The sequence below is a fragment of the Rhinopithecus roxellana genome, chromosome 12 (assembly GCF_007565055.1).
Source record: "Rhinopithecus roxellana isolate Shanxi Qingling chromosome 12, ASM756505v1, whole genome shotgun sequence".
In the NCBI taxonomy this organism is placed as follows: Eukaryota; Metazoa; Chordata; class Mammalia; order Primates; family Cercopithecidae; genus Rhinopithecus; species Rhinopithecus roxellana.
The window spans coordinates 115,538,528-115,560,514 of NC_044560.1; the positions used below are offsets into that span (position 1 = coordinate 115,538,528).

Consider the following 21,987-nt stretch of genomic DNA (forward strand, 5'->3'; position numbering starts at 1 on the left):
AGCATACCTTCCTGCATAGGAAACAGTTTCCAGTTCCTGACCCTCCGCTGGGTGCTGGGGTCTCGGATTTGGATCTGGTTCGTCCCCGTCCTGCGGGCGTGAACCTCCACAAGTCAGTCTCTGTGTCCTATCTGGGAGGTGCCGTGGGACTGCGGGACTCGGGCTGGCCTTGGTGAGGAAGGAGACCCATCGACACCAGACCTGGCTCTTAGGAGGCTCTCACTGTGGGTCTGAGAAAGGTGGACGGAGCTGGGACAATCGCAATCCATGGTGCTCTGTGGGAGCAGAACTGGGAAGGATCTAAATATGGAGAAGACCAGGTCCAGCCTGGAGAGTCAGAAAGAGACACGGATTGTTCCAATACAAGTTCCCCTGGAGGCTAGAGAGGGCTGGGGCTGGGGGCCGCTTTCTGGAGCCATGCGACAGGGGGAAGATGCTCTCGGTGGAGGCCACACAGTGTGCCAATGTCTGCCAGCAGCTGTGCGTGCGTGTGTGCGCATGTGCGTGCATGTGTGCATGTGTGTGCGTGTGTGCGCATGTGCGTGCGTGTGTGCATGTGTGTGCTTGTGTGCGTGCGTGTGTGTGCTTGTGTGCATGCATGCATGTGTGTGCATGCATGCATGGATGCGTGTGTGTGCGTGTGTGTGTGCATGCATGCACGTGTGTGTGTGCATATGTGTGTTCAGATGTGTAGATTTAGGTCCAGAACAGGTGAGTGACTCCCATGACATCACCCAGAGCCCAGAGAAATAAGAGAGGCAGAGGGTGAGGTTTACACGGTGTTGGGTCCTGAAGTTCAGATCTTGGGACATGGACAGTGGGAGCCACCGAAGGTCTTAGAGGAGAGGAGTGATCCCATCAGAACTCCATGATGGCTGGGTGCAGTGGCTCACGCCTGTAATCCCAGCACTTTGGGAGGCTGAGGCGGGTGGATCATGAGGTCAGGAGATCGAGACCATCTTGGCTAACACAGTGAAACCCCGTCTCTACTAAAAATACAAAAGATTAGCCGGGCGTGGTGGCGGGTGCCCGTAGTCCTAGCTACTCGGGAGGCTGAGGCAGGAGAATGGCGTGAACCTGGAAGGCCGAGCTTGCAGTGAGCCTAGATTGTGCCACTGCACTCCAGCCTGGGCGACAGAGCGAGACTCTGTCTCAAAAAACAAAAGACACTCTGGACGGAGGGAAGAGGAAAGGTCCTTGAGGGAGGAAGGGCTGGGAGCCTGGACCCCTGTGTGTGAGAGAGGAGGGGCAGGAGCTGGACTCTTGGGTCCTCAGTTGGAAGAGGAATGCGTGTCCAAGCCCAGCGTGCTGTAGGGAGAGTGCAATGTGTTCCCTCTCTGTCCTCCCGGGTGCAGCTGTCTCTCCATCCAGGTGGCCCTGGGGGCTGGGGGAAGGGCCTCTGGCCCAGGCTGTGGCCACCTGTCTCTGTCACCTGGTCAGGGAGCTCCCCCATCTGTCCCCGTCCTCCCGCCACTTTTGCCGTCATCGCCGTCATCTGTCCACTCCTCCAGGCTTGAGCCTCCCTCCTCCCCGTCCTCATAGGACACGCTCCCCAAAACCCCAGGGCCCTCTCTGTTCCCCTGCAACCCCCAGTCGTCCCCCAGGAAGTCCAGGACAGCCAGTGGGGGGCTCCTAGTCTCAGGATCCAGGTCTAGAAGCCCCTGAAGCAAGGCCATGGCTGGGGGCGCAAACTGGTCCCAGGGTGGTGGTGGCCGAGGTGGCTGGGGCTTGGTGGTCACCCAGCCAGCGAAGGCCTCAAACTCAGGGTTGGGGGCCAGTGCCACATCCCACGGGAAACAGGCAGTGGCAGCACAGAAGAGAAGCACCCCCAGGCCCCAGGAGTCCACGGCTGGCCGCAGAGGCAGAGTGTCGGGCGGTAGCAGGAGGCAGAGCTCAGGTGGTGCCGTGGGCAGAGGCACTGGTGGGGCAGGGGTCGGGCTGCCCTCCGGCCGGGTCAGACCCAGGTCTCCCAGGGCCACACGGCTGCAGACCGGGTCGAAGACCAGCACATTGTCCGGCTTGACATCTGCATGGACCAGCCCCCGGCTGTGGAGGAAATCCAGAGCTCCTGCCAGCTGGGCTACCACCCGTTTCACCAGCAGCTCGGGAAGGCCCTGAGGTCAAGAAGACAGGAGGAAGGTCAGAGTGTCTTGGTTTTGTCTTTTGTATGTTGTCCAGGCTGTTCTCAACTTCCCGGCCTCAAGCGATCCTCCTGCCTGGGCCTCGCAAAGTGCTGGGATTACAAGCCTGAGGCACCACGCCAGTTGGTTCCTTCTGAGTAATTCTTGAAAGAGGCTGTAGACTCCTAAGTCCTAAAGGTTTGACTCTTGGGGTTTGAGAATCTAGAACCCCAGACTAGTGGCTACCTCCAGTGTTCCCACCACTTGCTCCCAAAGACTTTCTCTCCGTCATCCTCAACCTCAACCTGCAGCCATATCTGCACTCCAATAGACCAACTCCTCGCTGGTCTCCCAGTTTTCCCCACTGGAACCCCAGTTATAACCAGTAGCTCCTTTGAGCTTCTTTCAAAGATTCTCCTAACTCAAATACTCAGGCATTTCTTATATATCTTTTATAATCTGATCGTCCAGATCTTCTCCAGTGAGAACTCAAATTTCATTCTTAACCCTAATGTTAGTCTTATACGAGTCTAGACCCCATCTCTAACGCAGAGTCTGTTCTAAAATCCCCTGGTTTATTTCATCAATTGATTATCTATCCATCTAGCCAGCCAGCTTCCAACCTTCCTTCCAACAGTATTCAACAGTGTGTCCATCCAACATCCGTTCCACCAACCAGTCAGCAATCCAATAAATTATGCAATTATTTAATATCCAACATCCATATATTCATCCTCCCTTGCTTCCTTTCACCCATCCATTCACCGTTCATTTATCATCCATCCACCAATCCTTCCATCCACCCACTCATCCATCCACTCAACCAATCCTTCCATCCACCCACCCACCCATCCACTCATCCATCCATCCACTCACTCACCCACCCACCAAACCTTTCATCCATCCACCCATCCATCCACCTACCCATCCATCCACCAATCCTTCCATCCGCCCACCCACCCATCCACTCATCCATCCATCCACTCACCCACCAAACCTTTCATCCATCCATCCATCCACCCACCAATCCTTCCTTCCATCCATTCATCCACCCACCAGTCCTTTCATCCATCCATCCGCCCACTCACCCATCCACTCATCCATCCATCCACTCACCCACCAAACCTTTCATCCATCCATCCATCCACCCACCAATCCTTCCTTCCATCCATTCATCCACCCACCAGTCCTTTCATCCATCCATCCACCCACTCACCCATCCACTCATCCATCCATCCATCCACTCACACACCAATCCTTTCATCCATCCATCCATCCATCCATCCACCCACCCACCCACCCACCCACACATCCACCCACCCATCCATCTACCAAACCTTCCTTCCACCCATCTATTCACCCATCCATCCATCCACTCACCCATCCTTCCACCCTTCTAATTCTCAATGAGACTCATTCATCCACACATACCTTCCTCATCCCTTTCCTTCTTTTGTTCCTTCCATTTATCCCCAACATTATCTCAAATCCAAAATCTATTCCTGAAACTATCCCTACCTCTAATCTCCAAACTCAAGAGGCCCTAGAATCTCATGGGTTCTGTCCTGACCTGGTCTTCTTTCTAGAAGAAACCCCATTATAGCCCATCTCCAACTCAGTCTGTATACACATCCTCAACTATCTCTGTTTCCCTCTGCAACCCTATTCATGCTTTTCTCCATACTCATGATCAATCTATAATCAACTCTAAACTCAACCCACCCAACTCCACCCATGCCCATGCCCTAACCCCAGAGTCAACTAAAATCCCAACCTTGTCTCCATCCCCACCCCCTTCATTGACCCTAGTCCATCCTCAATCCCACCCCCAGCTCCCTGCCCTTCCGTGCTTGTGTTTGGATGATTGGATGGATTAGGGTTGAGGTCAGGCATAGAAACTGTTTGAGAATTAGAAAGGGGGAGGTCATGTGGGGGCTCAGGGTGGAGATGGGTTGGGCGGGTCCTGATTTGGGGGTCAGAGTTGGAGATAGAGACGAGGCTTGGGACAGAGTTGGACCTGGGAAAAGCGCTCCCAACCTTTGTCCCTCGTAGCCTCACCCTTTCCTGCAGCATCCCGCTGAGGTCCCCACAGGGCGCATACTCTTGGGCGAAGGCAAAATAGCGGGGGGTCTGTAGGGGTCCTGCCAGGGTCTGCAGCAGGCCTGGGTGTGCAGAGACGCAGCGGCCCACACAGAACTCCCTCAGGAAGGTGCTTCTCAGGACCAAATCCCGACGCAGGAGCTTCAGAGCCACAGCTGGACCTGCCGGGGAGATGGGTCCGGGGGACACTCAGGCGGCTCCGGTCCTGCTGTGCACAGGCCCTGAGGGAAGCCGTGTAACCTCTCTGAGCCTCACACTTCTCATGGGCAGCATGGGCTCCTCCATCTGTGAGGTGTGGGTGGGAGGAGACCTTCTTTGAAGACCCTCCCTGCTCTGCCTCGGACTGCGGCCTGGGCTTCCAGAGCCGCCTCACCCTCTCTGGGCCTCAGTTTCCCCGGCATCAAGTAAGAGACATGATGGTGACTTGGGTTCCAACCTGAGTTGCACACCTGTCTTGCTGTGGGACCATAGGCAGCCCCTCGCCCTCTCTGGGGTGGGGCCTGTGTTTCTAGATCCCAGCGCTCTTAACTTTCAGAGCGTTTCCACCGAGAAGGGCCCCCATCAGCTCCTCCTGGGAATTCTCCCTGGATGGGTGGCTTCCCAGAATGCTTATTATGTGGCAGTTGGGGAGGCTGCCCTTGGGTGGCCGAACTCACCCCCCTGGTGAGGCCGGGCAAGGAGCACGCGGCCGTAGGAGCCGGAGCCCAGCTTCCGGATGAGGTGGTACTGGTCCCGAAGGCTCCTCACTGGGGTCACCCTGCTGGCCGTCAGCTCCACCAGCCGTTGGAGGGCTGTGGCTGTGTCCTCCTATGGGAGAGGGGCAGGGTGAGGAGGGGGCGAGTCTGGGGTCCGCTGAGAATGGCGAGGGAGGAGGTCACAGCGCAGTCCGGGGATGGAGGGTGGGGGCAGGGGACAGGGGTCACTGTCCCCAGAGAGGAGGATGAGTCACAGTGACTCACCCGGACTCAGGCCACCTGTTTTTGTGTCCTGGCGAGGTTAGGGGTCCTTGTCACAGAGGCCCCGCCTGCCCCCGTCTGTGGGAGTGGACCAGGAGCCCCCAGCCCTAAGCGGGGGTGCATCCTCAGTCCACACGGGCCCCCCGCCCACCCCAGTCTCTCTCTCCACCATCCTCTTCCCCTGTGCATCCCACTCTGTGTTTCGGAGTCCATTTCTCTGGGGGCCTTGGTCTCGCCGTGTGTCCTGGGATCTCAGTCATCCTCTCTCCCTGGGTCTGGGTCTCTGAGGTCTTTGCATTTCCCTGTTTTCTGTTTCTCTTCCTCTGTCTCCCCGTGTTGCCTCTTGCCTCTCTCTCCTTCTTTTCTCTCTGTCTTCCTCCCCTGTCTCCCGTCTCTCACCTCTGGGTCCCCATCCTCAGGGGTCTCGGAGGCCCTGCGCTCCATCTCAGGGCTTCCTGATGTGGGGTGGCCCTTGGGCAGGACTGCCCCTGTCAGGGCTCCCCGGAGAGCGACCAGCCCCCTGCACCCCACAGGTTCTCGCTGCGCAGAGCCAAGGGCTGGAAGCTTGTCTGCAAGGTCAGCCTCAGTCACCCTTTGTCTGTCCGAGTCTGTCTAGCTGGAGGAGTGTCTCTGCCTCTCTGTGCCCTCCTGCCACCCTCTGGGTGTATCCCTCGCTGTGCTTCCCAGGGGACCGCCCTGACTCCCCCACCCTCTCTTCACCTCTCTTTAGCCAACCCCAGTCTCTCCTTCCTTCTACATGAACACCTTTCTCTCAGTCTCTCTCTTGCTCCCTCTGTCTCTCCTCTCTTTTTGTGTGTCTTTGTCTCCTTCTCTCCCCGTCTCTCTCCACCCTCCCTGTCTCTGTCTTGCCCTTGGGTCTCTGGGGTGGGACTCCCCCTCCCTGTCCTGTCTCTGTGGGTCGCCAGCCCCTCTCCTCTGTCCGCACACTGTCCCCACTCTTTCTCCACCAACTCTGGGGGTGTCCCCACGCTCTGCTCCCTGCCTGCCCCCCTCTCTCTGTCTGTCTGTTTCCCGTCTCTCCCGGCCCCTCTGGGCATCTCCGTCCGCTCTCGCCAGTGTCTCTGCGTCTCTCTCCTCCTCTTTGTTCCTGACTCTCTCTCATAGCCTTTGTCCCTCCCTTTCTCTGGGCCCGGGACAGGGGTGTGTGTGACAGCTCAGAGACAGAGACATCCTGTCCCCCCACACCCCTCCCTCACCCCCTCTGACGGCTGCCCCCTCCCTCTCCCTTCCAAACTTAGACCGGCTTGGACTCTGGGCTCCAGTCCCAGGACAGAGGGGACAAAACATATTGTGAACCCCCAACAAGGCCCAGGCCTGAGGGCAGAGGAAAGGGTGGGACAGACCCCTCCACACACCTGAACTGGGATGACAGGCCCAGAGCTGAGCGCCTCTGTCTTGCCCCAGAGGCCAGGAGCGCTGGTGTCCAGGGACCAGGGAACAATTCCCAAAGCCCTCCTCCTTCACACCAGGAGTCCCGGCCCCAGCTCTCCCTCCCTCACACCCAGGAGTCCAGGCCCCAGCCCCTCCTCCCTCAGATCCAGGAGTCCAGGCCCCCAGCTCCTCCTCCCTCAGACCCAAGAGTCCAGATCCCCAACCCCTCCTCCCTCAGACCCAGGAGTCCAGACCCCCAGCTCCTCCTCCCTCAGACCCAGGAGTCCAGACCCTCCAGTCCCTCCTCCCTCAGACCCAGGAGTCCAGACCCTCCAGTCCCTCCTCCCTCAGACCCAGGAGTCCAGGCCCCCAGCCCCTCCTCCCTCAGACCCAGGAGTCCACGCCCCCAGCCCCTCCTCCCTCAGACCCAGGAGTCCAGGCCCCCAGCCCCTCCTCCCTCAGACCCAGGAGTCCAGGCCCCCAGCCCCTCCTCCCTCAGACCCAGGAGTCCAGACCCTCCAGTCCCTCCTCCCTCAGACCCAGGACTCCAGATCCCCAACCCCTCCTCCCTCAGACCCAGGAGTCCAGGCCCCCAGCCCCTCCTCCCTCAGACCCAGGAGTCCAGACCCTCCAGTCCCTCCTCCCTCAGACCCAGGAGTCCAGATCCCCAGCCCCTCCTCCCTCAGACCCAGGAGTCCAGGCCCCCAGCTCCTCCTCCCTCAGACCCAGGAGTTCAGGACCCTCAGCCCCTCCTCCCTCAGACCCAAGAGTCCAGGACCTCAGCCCCTCCTCCCTCAGACCCAGGAGTCCAGACCCTCAGCACCTCCTCCCTCAGACCCAGGAGTCCAGGCCCCCAGCTCCTCCTCCTTCAGACCCAGGAGTCCAGGCCTCCAGCCCCTCCTCCCTAGACCCAGGAGTCCAGACTCCCAGCCCCTCCTCCCTCAGACCCAGGAGTCCAGAGTCCCCAGCCCTTCCTCCCTCAGACCCAGGAGTCCAGGCCTCCAGCCCCTCCTCCCTCAGACCCAGGAGTCCAGGCCCCCAGCTCCTACTCCCTCAGACCCAGGAGTCCAGACTCCCAGCCCCTCCTCCCTCAGACCGAGGCCCCCAGCCCCTCCTCTCTCAGACCCAGGAGTCCAGAGTCCCCAGCCCCTCCTGCCTCAGACTCAGGAGTCCAGGCCCTGCCCCTCCTCCCGCAGGACTCAGGAGCTGAAGTAGCTGTGGGAAGCGCCAGGGACAGAGGTGCTCTCATGTTCTCAGCACCTGTTCCGCGCCTAGCCCTGCGCAGGGCTTTACACTGGATCCTCCCAGCTGCCCAAAGGGTCAATATTTATCCCCAGTTTATGGAGCAGGAAACTGAGGTTCCGAGAAGCGATTGTGTTACACAAGGTCAGAAGGGGAGCGGGCCCCGGGCCAGGCCTGTGTGACTCAGAGGCCTGCTGCCTGCCCCACTCGTGTTCCCACTACTACTACAGCCCTGCTATTAATAAAGACGCAGCAACGGCAGCGACGCGTAGGCTCTGGAAGGACCTGCAGGAAACCGGCTGCGGCACTAGCCGCTGGGGAGCTGGATGGGGCCCAAGGAGGGTCAGAGGTAGAACTTCCTTTGCTGTTTGACTCTTCTGAGGTTAGACTGGAGAAAGTCACAAACCTACAGAAAAGTAGAAAAAGCGCTGTCCATGCCCGTAATCCCAGCTACTGGGGAGGCAGAGGCAGGAGAATCGCTTGAACCCTGGGAGGCGGAGGTTGTGGTGAGCCAAGATCATGACACTGCACTCCGGCCTGGGCAACACAGCGGGACTCCGTCTCAAAAACAAACAAACAAACAAAAATAATAACAACAAAACAAAAGCAAAAAAGTGCTGTCATGAACACCCATTGGCTGGACTTCACAGACGTGACCATTTGGCCATATTTTCTTGATCTTTATTTCTTTGTTGGGGGGGCATACAAACTAGTTTCAAGTAAATGATAGATACTGAAGTCTTTTGGAAGTGGAAATGCTGAGCAGTTTGGTGTGTTTACTTTAAAATCGTCTGGCCAGCTGGGCGCGGTGACTCACGCCTGTAATCCCAGCGCTTTGGGAGGCCGAGGTGGGCGGATCACCTGAGGTCGGGAGTTTGAGACCAGCCTGACCAACATAGAGAAACCCCGTCTCTACTAAAAATACAAAATTAGCCGGGTGTGGTGATTCGTATGCCTGTAATCCCAGCTACTCGGGAGGCTGAGGCAGGAGAATCACTTGAACCTGGGAGGTGGAGGTTGCAGTGAGCCAAGATCACACCATTGCACTCCAGCCTGGGCAACGAGCGAAACTCTGAGAAACAAACAAAAAAACAGCCTGGCAAAAGAAAAGAAAATGTATGTGTGTGTATGTGTGTGTGTGTGTGTGTATGAGGGGCTAGGTGGGTGGTGAAACAGGTGAGAGGGAAGGGGCTCATTTTATTCCTCTGTTTTTGGTTATGCTGGAAATTTTCCTTCATGAAAAGCTATAAGGTATAAACTAAACTACAGGCATCATGATAAATTGGGCCCAAACACTAGGGTATACCTATCTGTAAAAGTAAGGAACATTTCTAGCTCAACTACAGTAAAATTGTCATACTTAATGATTTTTTAACACAATTGAAGATGAGGCCAGGTGTGGTGGCTCACGCCTATAATCCCAGCACTTTGGGAGGCTGAAGCGGGAGAATTGCCTGAGGTCCGGAGTTCAAGATCGGCCTGGCCAACATGGTGAAACCCCATCTCCACTACAGATACAAAAATTAGCCAGGTGTGGTGGTGGGCGTCCTAGCTACTCAATCCTAGCTACTCAAGAGGCTGTAATCCCAGCTACTCAAGAGGCTGAGGCAGGAGAATTGCTTCAACCCGGGAGGCAGAGGTTGCAGTGTGTCGAGATGGCACCACTGCACCCCAGCCTGGGCGACAGAGCGAGAGTTTGTCTCAAAAAAAAAAATAAAATAAAATAAATAAAAAATGAAAAATTTAAGAGGGAGTCTTGCTGTGTGGCCCAGGCTGGTCTCAAACTCCCAGGCTCAAGTGATCCTGCTACCTCGGTCTACCAAAGTGCTGAGAATACAGGTATGAGCCACGGTACCCAGCCCAACAATTTCTCGAAATCAGATAATAACAAGTCTGTCTTCAATTTCTCACATTTATTTTTTAAAAAATGCCTTGACTGGGCATGGTGGCTCATGCCTATAATCCCAGCACCTTGGGAGGCCGAGGCGGGCGGATCATGAGGTCAGGAATTCGAGACCATCCTGACTAACAAGGTGAAATCCCGTTTCCTCTAAAAATACAAAAATTAGCCGGGTGTGGTGGCAGGCGCCTGTAATCCCAGTTACTCGGGAGGCTGAGGCAGGAGAATTGCTTGAATGTGGGAGGTGGAGGTTGCAGTGAGCTGAGATGGACCACTGCACTCCAGCCTGGTGGCAGAGTAAGACTGTCTTAAAAAATTAAAAAAAAAAAAAAGAAAGAAAAGAAAAGAAAAGAAATGCCTTGTTTGCTTTATGAGTCAGGAATCAACGTCAACGTCCTGTATGACTTTCAGGGAACTTTTTACCACTGTGCCTTTTACATTTTTTGAATTTTTCCTGTGAGTATGTGTTACTTACTCAAAAATTTTTAATGAAATAATACAGTGATGATGATACAGTAATATAGTAACACTTGGTGCTTACTTGGTGCCAGGCCCTGGTCACGCTCTCTCGGTCTCTCTCTCTTTTTCACCTAAGACTTTGTGGAGTCCTGCCAACAAGCCCTGGGTCGGTAGAATGAGGGTTTCCAATATCCTGATGGGGACAGTGAGGCACGAAGCGGCAGAGTCATGGGCCACAGAGCCACAGCCAGTGAGAGGCAGAGCTGGGATGCCTTGAGGTCTTGTGACTGCTGGTTCCTCTGTGCCCCCTGCCCATGCAGGTCCTGTGAGGCCGACCTCAGGTGCCCAGCTCCAGCTGAGCTCCTCCACTGGAGACCAGGGGCTGGCTGTGCACTGACGGGACAAGTGCATCTGCTACTCTAGAGCCGAAAGGTCGGACTGCAGAGCCGGCCACCTGGGTCCCCCCCGGGAGGAGAGTGAGAGGGAACGCTGTGGGCCTCTACCCCTCCCAGCCCTCCCCCAGAGGCTCGCCGGTGATCTGGGGAGCTTTGCACCTCCCCATTTAGTAACGCCGCTCTGCGGGGTCACCCGGAGTGACCTCGGCACGCAGGTGTGGTGGGGGAGGTTGCAGTCCTGGCCTCAGGGTACACACACACCCCTCATTAAAGCTGGGCAGTGTGCCTCTCTCCTCCCCTCCCTCCCGCTCCTCAGCCTCCGAGGGCTCCTTTTGTGACCGTTTCCTGGCTTTGTCCCCTCCTGGCCAAACGAGGGCACGCCAACAAGTCAAGTGTGTTAACAACAACAACAATAATAATTTTGTTCAACACTCATACCATCCCCGGTGCTGTGGCTTGTGTTTTCATCTATTATTGTCATTGTTGTGATGAGTTTTTGTAGAGACGGGGTCTCACTATGCGGCCTCTACCCTCTCACTGTGTTGGAATTTGAGGCTGGTCTGGAATCCCCGGGATACCTCTGTGCTTCCGTTTTTTCCTGTGTGAAATGAAAGTCAGCCCCAGCTCCTACCCACACCACTGTATTTAAAAAAATTAATATGTATAATGCATAAACTAATGTACATTATATCTAAGATAATTATTTTAGATATGATATATACTATCCTATATTATATATTAAGTGATATATGTAGTATATATCTTATGTATTATATATACTTATATGTTATTTTTAAAGTAAATTCAATTAATAAAATATATACTGGAAGAACACATAAAAATTAGTTTACACTTCAAAGATTGTTCAGTTGACAATATAACCCACTCACCATCCCACTCCATCCTTGGGCCAAAAAAGGTAAAAAGAAAAAGAGAAGGAAAAAAAGTGGTAACTTTAAACTGATTTGCTTTATCTGGAAAGAGGTTATAAACTAGTAGACCACAATCTCAGCCTTCCATAGTCATCCTGATGAGTTCACCGACCTTCGCAGGAAAGGTGGAAATGCTTTCACTCCTATTTTTGTTTTTGTTTTTGTTTGCTGTTGTTTTTGTATGTTTTTTCAAGATGGAGTCTCGCTTTGTCACCCAGGCTGGAGTGCAGTGGCCTGATCTCAGCTCACTTCAACCTCCACCTCCCGGGTTCAAGCAATTATCTTGCCTCAGCTTCCCGAGAAAAGTGCTGAGATTATAGGCGTGAGCCACTGTACCTCCCCACTCCTGGTTTTTTTTTTTTTTAAGACAGGGTCTCACTCTGTCATCCAGGCTGGAGTGCAGTGGCACAGTCATGGCTCACTGCAGCCTTGCCTTCCTGGGTTCAAGAGATCCTCCTACCTCAGCCTTCCAAGTAGCTGGGATCACAGGTGCATGCCACTGCACTGCCTACTTTTTAAAGTTTTTGTAGAGATGGGATCTCACGATGTTGCCCAGGTTGGTCTCAAACTTCTGGCCTGAAGCTATCCTCTGCTCCTGGCCTCCCAACGTTCTGGGTGGGATTACGGGCGTAAGGTACCACACCTGGCCCTTTGCTCCTGTTTTAAGACAGTAATGCTATTTTCTTTCTATTGTACCATGTATACATTGAACAAATTTTTTTTTTTTTTTTTTTTTGAGACGGAGTCTCGCTCTGTTGCCCAGGCTGGAGTGCAGTGGCCGGATCTCAGCTCACTGCAAGCTCCGCCTCCCGGGTTTACGCCATTCTCCCGCCTCAGCCTCCCGAGTAGCTGGGACTACAGGCGCCCGCCACCTCGCCCGGCTAGTTTTTTGTATTTTTTTAGTAGAGACGAGGTTTCACCATGTTCGCCAGGATGGTCTCGATCTCCTGACCTCATGATCCGCCCGTCTCGGCCTCCCAAAGTGCTGGGATTACAGGCTTGAGCCACCGCACCCGGCCCAAATATTGTTAAATAAAATAATGGAGTCCGGGCGTGGTGGCTCATGCCTGTAATCCCAGCACTTTGGGAGGCTGAGGTGGGTAGATCACCTGAGGTCAGGAGTTCGAGACCAGTCTGACCAACATGGAGAAACCCTGTCTTTACTAAAAATACAAAATTAGCTGGGCATGCCTGTAATCCCAGCTACTTGGGAGGCTGAGGCAGGAGAACTGCTTGAACCCGGGAGGTGGAGGTTGCAGTGAGCCAAGATTGTGCCACTGTACTCCAGCCTGGGCAACAAGAGTGAAACTCTGTCTCAAAAAAAAAAAAAAAAAAAAAAAAAAAGGGATGAAAACACAAGCCATACCACGGATCACAGTGAATGCTTGACAATTATTATTGCTATTGACAAATACGCTTGCGGCAGTAACTATGGGCCAGGCACCGTTCTGGGGCTTTCCATACCCTTACAGTAATCTCATTTAATCCTTATGTTCTACCTATGACATAGGAACTATTATTCCCCAAGGCACAGACAGGCCACACATGCTAAGTCTTATGGTCATCTCTGACCAGCTCATACACAGCACAAAACCTTGCTGGGATTCTCTGTGAAATGAAACATTTCACACATATCCCCCAAAATATAATGAGTATTAACGTATCCACCATTCTGTTTAAGAATTACAATTCTTTGGGAGGCCGAGACGGGCGGTCATGAGGTCAGGAGATCGAGACCATCCTGGCTAACACGGTGAAACCCTGTCTCTACTAAAAAATACAAAAAACTAGCCGGGTGAGGTGGCGGGCGCCTGTAGTCCCAACTACTCAGGAGGCTGAGGCAGGAGAATGGTGTGAACCTGGGAGGTGGAGCGAGATCGTGCCACTGCACTCCAGCCTGGGCGACAGAGCAAGACTGTCTCAAAAAAAAAAAAAAAAAAAAAAAAAAAAGGAAATATAATTCTCCAGATATAACAGAAACACTGCGTGCACTCGCCTCTCCAAATCCCTTCCCTTCTAAAAGTCACCACCGTCTCCAATGAGGGGTTTATTATTCTTTGATTACAAAAGACTTTGCTATGTAGCATAAATCCTAGACAATATTGCCTTGCATGTTTTTAAATGTATAAATAGTGGTGGTGGCTCTCGCCTGTAATCCCAGCACTTTGGGAGGCCAAGGTGGGTGGATCACTTGAGGTCAGGAATTCGAGACCAGCCTGGCCAACATAGTGAAACCCCGTCCCTACTAAAATTACAAAAATTAGCTGGGCGTGATGGTTTGCACCTGTAGTCCTAGCTACTCAGGAGGCTGAGGCAGGAGAATCGCTTGAACCCGGGAGGCAGAGGTTGCAGTGAGCCGAGATCACGCCACTGCACTCCAGCCTGGGCGACAAGAGCAAAATTCCATCTCAAAAAAACAAAAATAAACAAACAAATAGAAAAGAAAGAAAAATATATAATGCTCCAGATATAATAGATATCCTGAGTGCATTCTCCTCTCCAAATCCTTTCCCTTCCAAAAGTAACCACCGCCTCCAATGAAGTGTTTGCTATTCTTTGATTACAAAAGACTTTTGTTACATAGTATAAATCCATAACTGCTAGAGTATTCTCGCATGTTTCTAAATGCTGTATAAACAGTATGGTGTTCCTGCACCAGCTCAACACTGCTTGCAAGGGATTGTTACACAGAGCTCAGGCCTCTTCCTTTGCAAAGATGTTTAATCTTCTAGTGCGTGGACATACTGTCTTGAGGGATCCATTCTTCTGGTGATGGACATTGTAGGTTTCTCCAGTACTGTGCTCTTAGGAGCAAGCAGGGCAAAGAATATTCTTATACGTGTTGCTTTGTGCTAAGTGGTGTGTTTTTTCTGGGGTATTGGCCTCAAAGTGGAATTCCTGGGGTCAGAGGATAGGAGAATGAGCAGCTTTCTTAGATATTCTCATACGACTCTCTAGAGTGGTTGTATCTGATTTTTTGTTTGTTTGTTTGTTGAGTTCATATATCCCTTTGAGAATCTAAGAAAGCTGGAGAGACTTGTGTGGTCCAATACAGAAACCACCGGCCATGTGTGGCTCCAAGGCATAAAAACGTGGCTGTTTCGGCCGGGCGCGGTGGCTCACGCCTGTAATCCCAGCACTTTGGGAGGCCGAGACGGGCGGATCACGAGGTCAGGAGATCGAGACCATCCTGGCTAACACGGTGAAACCCCGTCTCTACTAAAAAATACAAAAAACTAGCCGGGCGAGGTGGCGGGCGCCTGTAGTCCCAGCTACTCGGGAGGCTGAGGCAGGAGAATGGCGTGAACCCGGGAGGCGGAGCTTGCAGTGAGCTGAGATCTGGCCACTGCACTCCAGCCTGGGCAACAGAGCGACACTCCGTCTCAAAAAAAAAAAAAACCGTGGCTGTTTCAAACTGAGACATGCTGTCAGCATGCAATAGACTCTGCGATTGAAAAAAGAGAGTGTCAACTAGCTCTGATTTATTGCTTTGTTTGTTTGTTTATTTTGAGACAGATTCGCTCTGTTGCCCAGGCTGGAGTACAGTGGTGCCACCTTGGATCATTGCAACCTCTGTCTCCTGGGTTCAAACAACTCTTGTGCCTCAGCCTCCAAAGTAGCTGGGATTACAGGCATGCCATGACACCAGGCTAATTTTTTTGTATTTTTAGTAGAGGTGGGGTTTTACCATGTTGGCCAGGTTGGTTTCGAACTCCTGGCCTCAAGTGATCTGCCTGGCTCGGCCTCCCAAAGTGCTGGGATTATTATAGGTGTGAGCCACCCTGCCCAGACAACTGATTTTTATATCAATTACGTGTTGACATGATAATGTTTGGATACACAGTTCCTCTCATTTGAAGATTTTGTATTTGCAAATGTTCTCATTCCCTAAAATTTATTTGTATCTCCCAAATCACAGGGCTGGCCCAGTGCGGTGGCTCACACCTGTAATCCCAACACTTTGGGGGCCCAGGCAGGAGGATGATTTAAGACCAGGAGTTCGAGACCAGCATGGGAAACATAGCTGGTCTTGCTGAGATCAGCTTAGGAAACATAGCAAGACCCTATCTCTACCAAAAAAAAAAAAAAAAAAAAAATTTTGGTGAGACGGAGTCTCACTCAGTCACCCAGGCTGAAGTGCAATGGCGCGATCTCGGCTCACTGCAACCTCTACCTCCTGGGTTCAAGCAATTCTCCCGCCTCAGCCTCCTGAGTAGCTGGGATTACAGGCACCCGCCATCATGCATAGCTAATTTATTTTTTTATTTTTTATTTTAATTTTTGTAGAGATGGAGTTTCTCCATGTTGGCCAGGCTGGTCTTGAACTCCTGACCTCAGGTGACCCACCTGCCTCGGCCTCCCAAAGTGCTGGGATTATAGGCATGAGCCACCGTGCCCATCCTACAAAGATTTTTAACAAATTAGGCATGGTGGCATGCACCTATAGTCTCAGCTGTTTGGGAGGGTGAAGTGGGAGGATCAGTTGAGCCTGGGAGATGGAGGCTGCAGTAAGCTCTGACTGTACTGATTGTACCATTGCATTCCAGCCTGGGCAACACAGTGAGACCTTGTCTCAAAAAAACATATATGTATATGGTAATGATGATGATTATCACAGCGCTATAGTTAATAATAATGTATTGTAGGCTCAAAAATTGCTAAGAGAGTAGATTTCAAGAATTCTCATGGCTGGACACAGTGGCTCACACCTGTAATCCCAGCACTTTGGGAGGCCGAGGCGGGCGGATCATGAGGTTAGGAGATCAAGACCATCCTGGCTAACACGGTGAAACCCCATCTCTACTAAAAATACAAAAAATTAGCCGGGTGTGGTGGTGGGCGCCCGTGGTCCCAGCTATTCAGGAGGCTGAGGCAGGAGAATTGCTTGAACCCAGGAGGTGGAAGTTGCAGTGAGCTGAGATCGCACCACTGCTCTCCAGGGTTCTCCAGCCTGGGCAACAGAGGGAGACATCATCTCAAAAAAGAAAAAAAAAAGAATTCTCACTGCAAAAAAAGAAAAGAAAAAAAAGTATGTGAGGTAATGCATATGTTAATTATACAGCTTGATGTAACCATTTTCCAATCTGTGTGTATATGTGTACATTTATATAAATGTCATGTTAGCCAGACACAGTGGGGCATGTCTAGTCTAGGAGGCTGTCATGTCACATCTGTCTAGGAGGCTGAGGCATTTCTCGAGGCCAGGAGTTAAAGAGCTGGAGTTGCACTTGTGAAAAACACACACCAAACTCCAGCCTGGGCAACGTCGTGGGACCCTGTCTTTAAAAACAATAGAAAAGGCGGGGAGCTTGCAGTGAGCCGAGATCACACCACTGCACTCCAGCCTGGGCGACAGATAGAGACTCCATCAAAAAAAAAAAAAAAAAAAAAAAAAAGGCCGGGCGCGGTGGCTCACGCCTGTAATCCCAGCACTTTGGGAGGCCAAGGCGGGCCGATCACAAGGTCAGGAGATCGAGACCATCCTGGCTAACAGGGTGAAACCCCGTCTCTACTAAAAATAAAAAAAATTAGCTGGGCGAGGTGGCGGGCGCCTGTAGTCCCAACTACTCGGGAGGCTGAGGCAGGCGAATGGTGTGAACCCGGGAGGCGGAGCTTGCAGTGAGCTGAGATCCGGCCACTGCGCCCCAGCCTGGGCGACAGAGTGAGACTCCGTCTCAAAAAAAAGAAAAAAGAAAAAGAAAAATCTTGTTGTACGCAACAATTGTATACATTTGTTATTTGTCAAGGTGGAACAAAAAAATAATAAGGGAGGAAAGAACAACAACAGCAACGAAAGAAAAAGAGCACGTTTGCAGGTGCGCCTAGAGCTGTGAAAAACGTGAGCTGCCAATCCACACATCCCCAGCTGAGGCTGAGGAAAGCGATGCTCCGCCTTCTCATTTCAGCCACTCCTACAAACAAGCATCTTTTTTTTTTTTTATGTTGGTGCCATAATTTTCACATTTTTGTGTTTTTGTTGGTGATTCTGCAGGTGTGTGATTTTTGTTGGTGATTCTACACTTCAGTCCCCAAGCTCAGTGCTGAACAGGGTTCCCTTCAGTGCTTGGCAATGTTCTGTAGTGCTTCACGTAGAAAATCCGGCCGGACGTGGTGGCTCACGCCTGTACTCCCAGCACGTTGGGAGGCCGAGGCAGGCAGATCACTTGAGGTCAGGCATTCGAGACCAGCCTGGCCAACATGATGAAACCCTGTCTCTACTAAAAATACAAAAATTAGCTGGGAGTCGTGGTGCACGCCTGTTATCCCAACTACTCAGGAGGCTGAGGCAGGAGAATTGCTGGAACCTGGGAGGCGGAGCTTGCAGTGAGCTGAGATCCGGCCACTGCACTCCAGCCTGGGCTACAGAGCGAGACTCCGTGTCAAAAAAAAAAAGAAAGAAAATCCATGTGTTAGATGAACTTCGTTCAGGTATGAGCTGTGCTCCTCCTGGCAGTGAGTTCAATGACAATGAATCAACAATATATATGTAAAAGGTGTCTTTAAACAGAAAGGCAAAGTCAGTGAGGTTATGTATTGGTTGTTTGATGAAGATGTTGTAACCAGCGGCCTGCAGGAATCTAACCCTGTATTTCCCCCAGTGATAATGGCTCAGTATTTGCCAATTTGGTGTTCTTGGCAACTTTAAGGAAGATAACCACCATGAATAGGGAGAATCGAGTGTGTTAGTTCTCCCCCCTCCCTCCTTCCTCGTCTCCCCCCTTCCCTCCTCCCCCGTCCGTCCCTCCCTCCCCCTTCCCCTCCCCCTCCCTCCCTCTTTCTTTCTTTCTTTTCTTTCTTTCTTTTCTTTCTTTCTTTTTTTCTTTCTTTCTCTTTCTTTATTTCTCTTTCTTTCTTTATTTCTCTTTCTTTTCTCTTTCTTTCTCTTCCTTCCTTCCTTCTTTCTTTCTTTCTATCTTTCTTCTTTCTTTCTCTCTCTCTTTCTCCTTTCCTGTCCTGTCCTCCTTCCCTCCCTCCCTCCCTTCCTTCCTTCTTCCCCTCCCTCCCTCCCTTCCCTTTCTTTTTTGAGGCAGAGTCTCACTCCATCACCCAGGTTGGAATGCAGTGGTGCAATCACAGCCTTGACTTCCCATACTTAAGTGATCCTCCTGCCTCAGCCTCCCAAGTAGCTGGGAGTACAGGTGTGCACCGTCCTCCCCAGCTAATTTTAGGATTTTCTGTAGATACAGGCTCTCACTATGTTGCCCAGGCTAGTTTCAAATTCCTGGGCTCAAGTGACCCTCCTGCCTCGGCTTCCAAAAATGCTGGTAGTACAGGCATGAGCCGCCACACTGGCCATCTTTCTAACATTCACTTCTTACCCAGGCCCTCTCCTCCATAGCCTCCTATGGCTCCCTATTGCTCTTGGGATAGAGTCCACACTCCCCCGCCTGGCCTCCGAGCCCTTCTGGAGCTGCACCTGTTGCAACTTATTTCCACCTGGCTCTTCTCACCCAACACCCAGGCACGTGGAAGAACGCGGAATGTCTGAGCACACTGGATTCTCTGTTTCTCAGGAAACGTGGATGGAATGAGGAGACGGACGGATGACCGAACGTGGCAGGTTTGTAATGACTTCAAAAACCCCATGTGATTAACAATAACTGTAGCCAGCATTTACTGAACATATTACCAGCCCCAGTGCTAATCCTCACAGCACCCCGGGGAGGTGGCCCTATTATTAGCTCGGCTTCATGGTTGAGGAAAGTGAGACTCTCAGAGGCTAAGCCTCCTGCCCGGCGTCTCGCTATAGATCAGCAGCAGGAGGGACCCAAGCGCCAATCAACCCTGTGCTGCACACCCTCGGCCTCTTTGCTATTCATAGATGTTTGTGGGCCGGGAGCCAAGGGCAGGTGTAGGCCAAGGTTGCTGACTTCTCTGCTTTCCATTCAAACACAACACACATTTCCTGGGGACCTTTCCTGCAGAGCCCTGAGCTGAGGCTGGGTGCTGGGAGACCACAGACAGACTCTGTCCCTGCTCCGGAGGTGCCTGGAAGCTTCCGTGAACCAGGATGCCGCCGTTACGAAGCAAGGTGTGCCTCTTCACAAAGGTGATCAAGAGGGGACTAGAAGTGGCTCTGAGCCATCCTGACGGGAAAGTGGGTAGGTGAGGAAGGGGTTCAGAGACCTGGCGGATGAGTAAATTAACAGTAGTAAGAGAGGTCAGGTGACTGGAGTTCAAACTGAAACAAGATTGATTAAATAATGATTGAGGGCTGGGGTGGCGGCTCATGCCTGTCATCCCAGCACTTTGGGAGGCTGAGGCGAGTGGATCACCTGAGGTCAGGAGTTCCAGATCAGCCTGGCCAACATGGAGAAAACCTGTCTCTACTAAAGATACAAAAATTAGCTGGGCGTGGTGACGGGCATCTGAAGTCCCAGCTGCCTGGGAGGCTGAGGCAGGAGAATCGCTTGAACCCGGGAGGCGGAGCTTGCAGTGAGCCGAGATCATGCCACTGCACTCCAGCCTGGGTGACAGAGCGAGACTCTGTCTCAAAATAAATTAATTAAATTAAAAATAATAAATAGCGATTGGACAGCTACCTGCTACCATGCTGGACTTAAGCATTGCTGCAGCATCTGGGACACACTTCGAAGCGAAGCCTACTCCAGCCCTCGGGAGGATCTGCAGAGACAGGAAGCAGATCTGCGCCTGCCTAGGGCGTGGGAGGCAGGAGGCGAGTACTGGGGGGGTATGGCTAAGGGGTACAATGTTTCTTTTGGGGGTGATGAAAAATGTTTTAAAATTGTGTTAGACCGGGTGCAGTGGTTCACGCCTGTAATCCCAGAGCTTAGAGAGGCCGAGGTGGGTGGATCACGAGGTCAGGAGTTCGAGACTGGCCTGTCCAACATGGTAAAACCCTGTCTCTACTAAAACTACAAGAAATTAGCCAGGCGTGGTAGCAGGTGCCTGTAATCCCAGCTACTTGGGGGCATGAGGCAGGAGAATTGCTTGAATCCAGGAGATGGAGGTTGCAGTGAGCCAAGACCATGCCACAGCACTCCAGCCTGGGCAACAGAGTGAGACTCCATCTCAAAAAAAAAAAAAAAAGAAAGAAAGAAAAAGAAAAGAAAAATTAGCCAGGCGTGATCGTGCATCCCTGTAATCCCAGCTACTCAGGAGGCTGAGGTGGGAAAAACAGTTGAACCTGGGAGGCAGAGGTTGCAGTGAGCCAAGATCACACCAGTGAACTCCAGTCTGGGCAACATATTAAGACCCTGGCCCCCCCCCCCCCCAAAAAAAAGATTGTGTTGATGGTTGCACAAACGCTACATGGTGAATTTTATGGTATATGAATTATATCTCAATAATGCTATTAAAAAAATATTTGGCCTATAGCCAGGCATGGATTACAGTGCCTGTAATCCCAGCTATTGGAGAGGCTGAGGCAGGAGAATCACTTGAGCCCAGGAGCTGGAGGCTGCAGTGAGCTCAGACTGCATCACTGCACTCCAGCCTGGGCAACACAGAGAAACTTTGGCCTTGTGGAACCTGCATTTTAGTGAGTGAGGGACCGCAGCAAACACAGCCTGTGAGATGCTCAGATCATTTTAAATTTTATTTATCTTTTGGAAGCAGGATCTCACTCTGTCACCCAGGCTGGAGTGCAGTGGCATGATCAGAGCTCACTACAGCCCTGACCTCCCGGGTTTAAGTGATCTTCCTGCCTTAACCTCCTGAGTAGCTGGGACCACACAGACATGACACCATGCTCAGCTGATTTTTTCTTTCTTTCTTTCTTTCTTTCTTTCTTTCTTTCTTTCTTTCTTTCTTTCTTTCTTTCTTTCTTTCTTTCTTTCTTTCTTTCTTTCTTTCTTTCTTTCCTTCCTTCCTCCTTTCCTTCCCTTCTTTCTTTCCTTTCCCCCTTCCTTCCTTCCTTCCTTCCTTCCTTCCTTCCTTCCTTCCTTCCTTCCCTCCCTCTTTCTTTCTCTCTCTCTTTCTTTATCTCTTTCTCTCTCTCTCTCTCTCTCTCTCTCTCTTTCTCTCTCTCTTTCTTTCTTTCTTTCTTTCTTTCGTAAAGACAGGCAGACTCTCACTATGTTGCCCAGGCTGGTCTTGAACTCCTGTGCTCAAGCAATCCTCCTGCCTTGGCCTCCCAAAGTGCTGGGATTACAGGTGTGAGCTATCAAATCAGGCCTATTTTTAACTTTTAACATCCCCTCCTGTATAGAAGAACTATTTTCAATAATCATCATGTAATAATCACCTGCATCTTTTTCTTGACTGCTGGCGGGGGTGAGGGGGTGGTTCTTCCTTTTTTATTTTTTATTTTTTTTAATTGATAGACTTTATTTTTTAGAGCAGTTTTAGGTTCACAGCAATATTGAGCAGAAGGTACAAAGGTCTTTTTTTTGAGACAGAGTCTCGCTGTGTCACCCAGGCTGGAGTGCAGTGGCACAATCTCAGCTCACTGCAGCCTGCGCCTCCCCGTTTCAAGCGATTCTCCTGCCTCAGCCTCCCAAGTAGCTGGGATTACAGGCACCCACCCCC

The 21,987-nt window shown here is 51.8% G+C and overlaps 1 protein-coding gene across 2 annotated transcripts; it reads right to left on the bottom strand.

Annotated features, from left to right (window-relative positions):
* Positions 1-1,053: 1,053 nt before the first annotated feature.
* Positions 1,054-6,215, bottom strand: SBK3 (SH3 domain binding kinase family member 3). Of its 2 annotated transcripts, none has more exons than XM_010379199.2 (4): positions 5,576-6,215; positions 4,877-5,027; positions 4,179-4,381; positions 1,054-2,114 (listed from the first exon to the last, which is right to left on the bottom strand). In XM_010379199.2, exons 1-4 carry the CDS (start codon positions 5,618-5,620, stop codon positions 1,437-1,439), a joined length of 1,077 nt encoding a protein of 358 aa, XP_010377501.1. In that variant the 5' UTR covers positions 5,621-6,215; the 3' UTR covers positions 1,054-1,436. The 2 variants fall into 2 exon arrangements, with proteins under 2 accessions (XP_010377501.1, XP_030768980.1); XM_030913120.1 differs by lacking the exon at positions 5,576-6,215 and adding an exon at positions 5,371-5,479.
* Between the last annotated feature and the right edge of the window lie 15,772 nt (positions 6,216-21,987).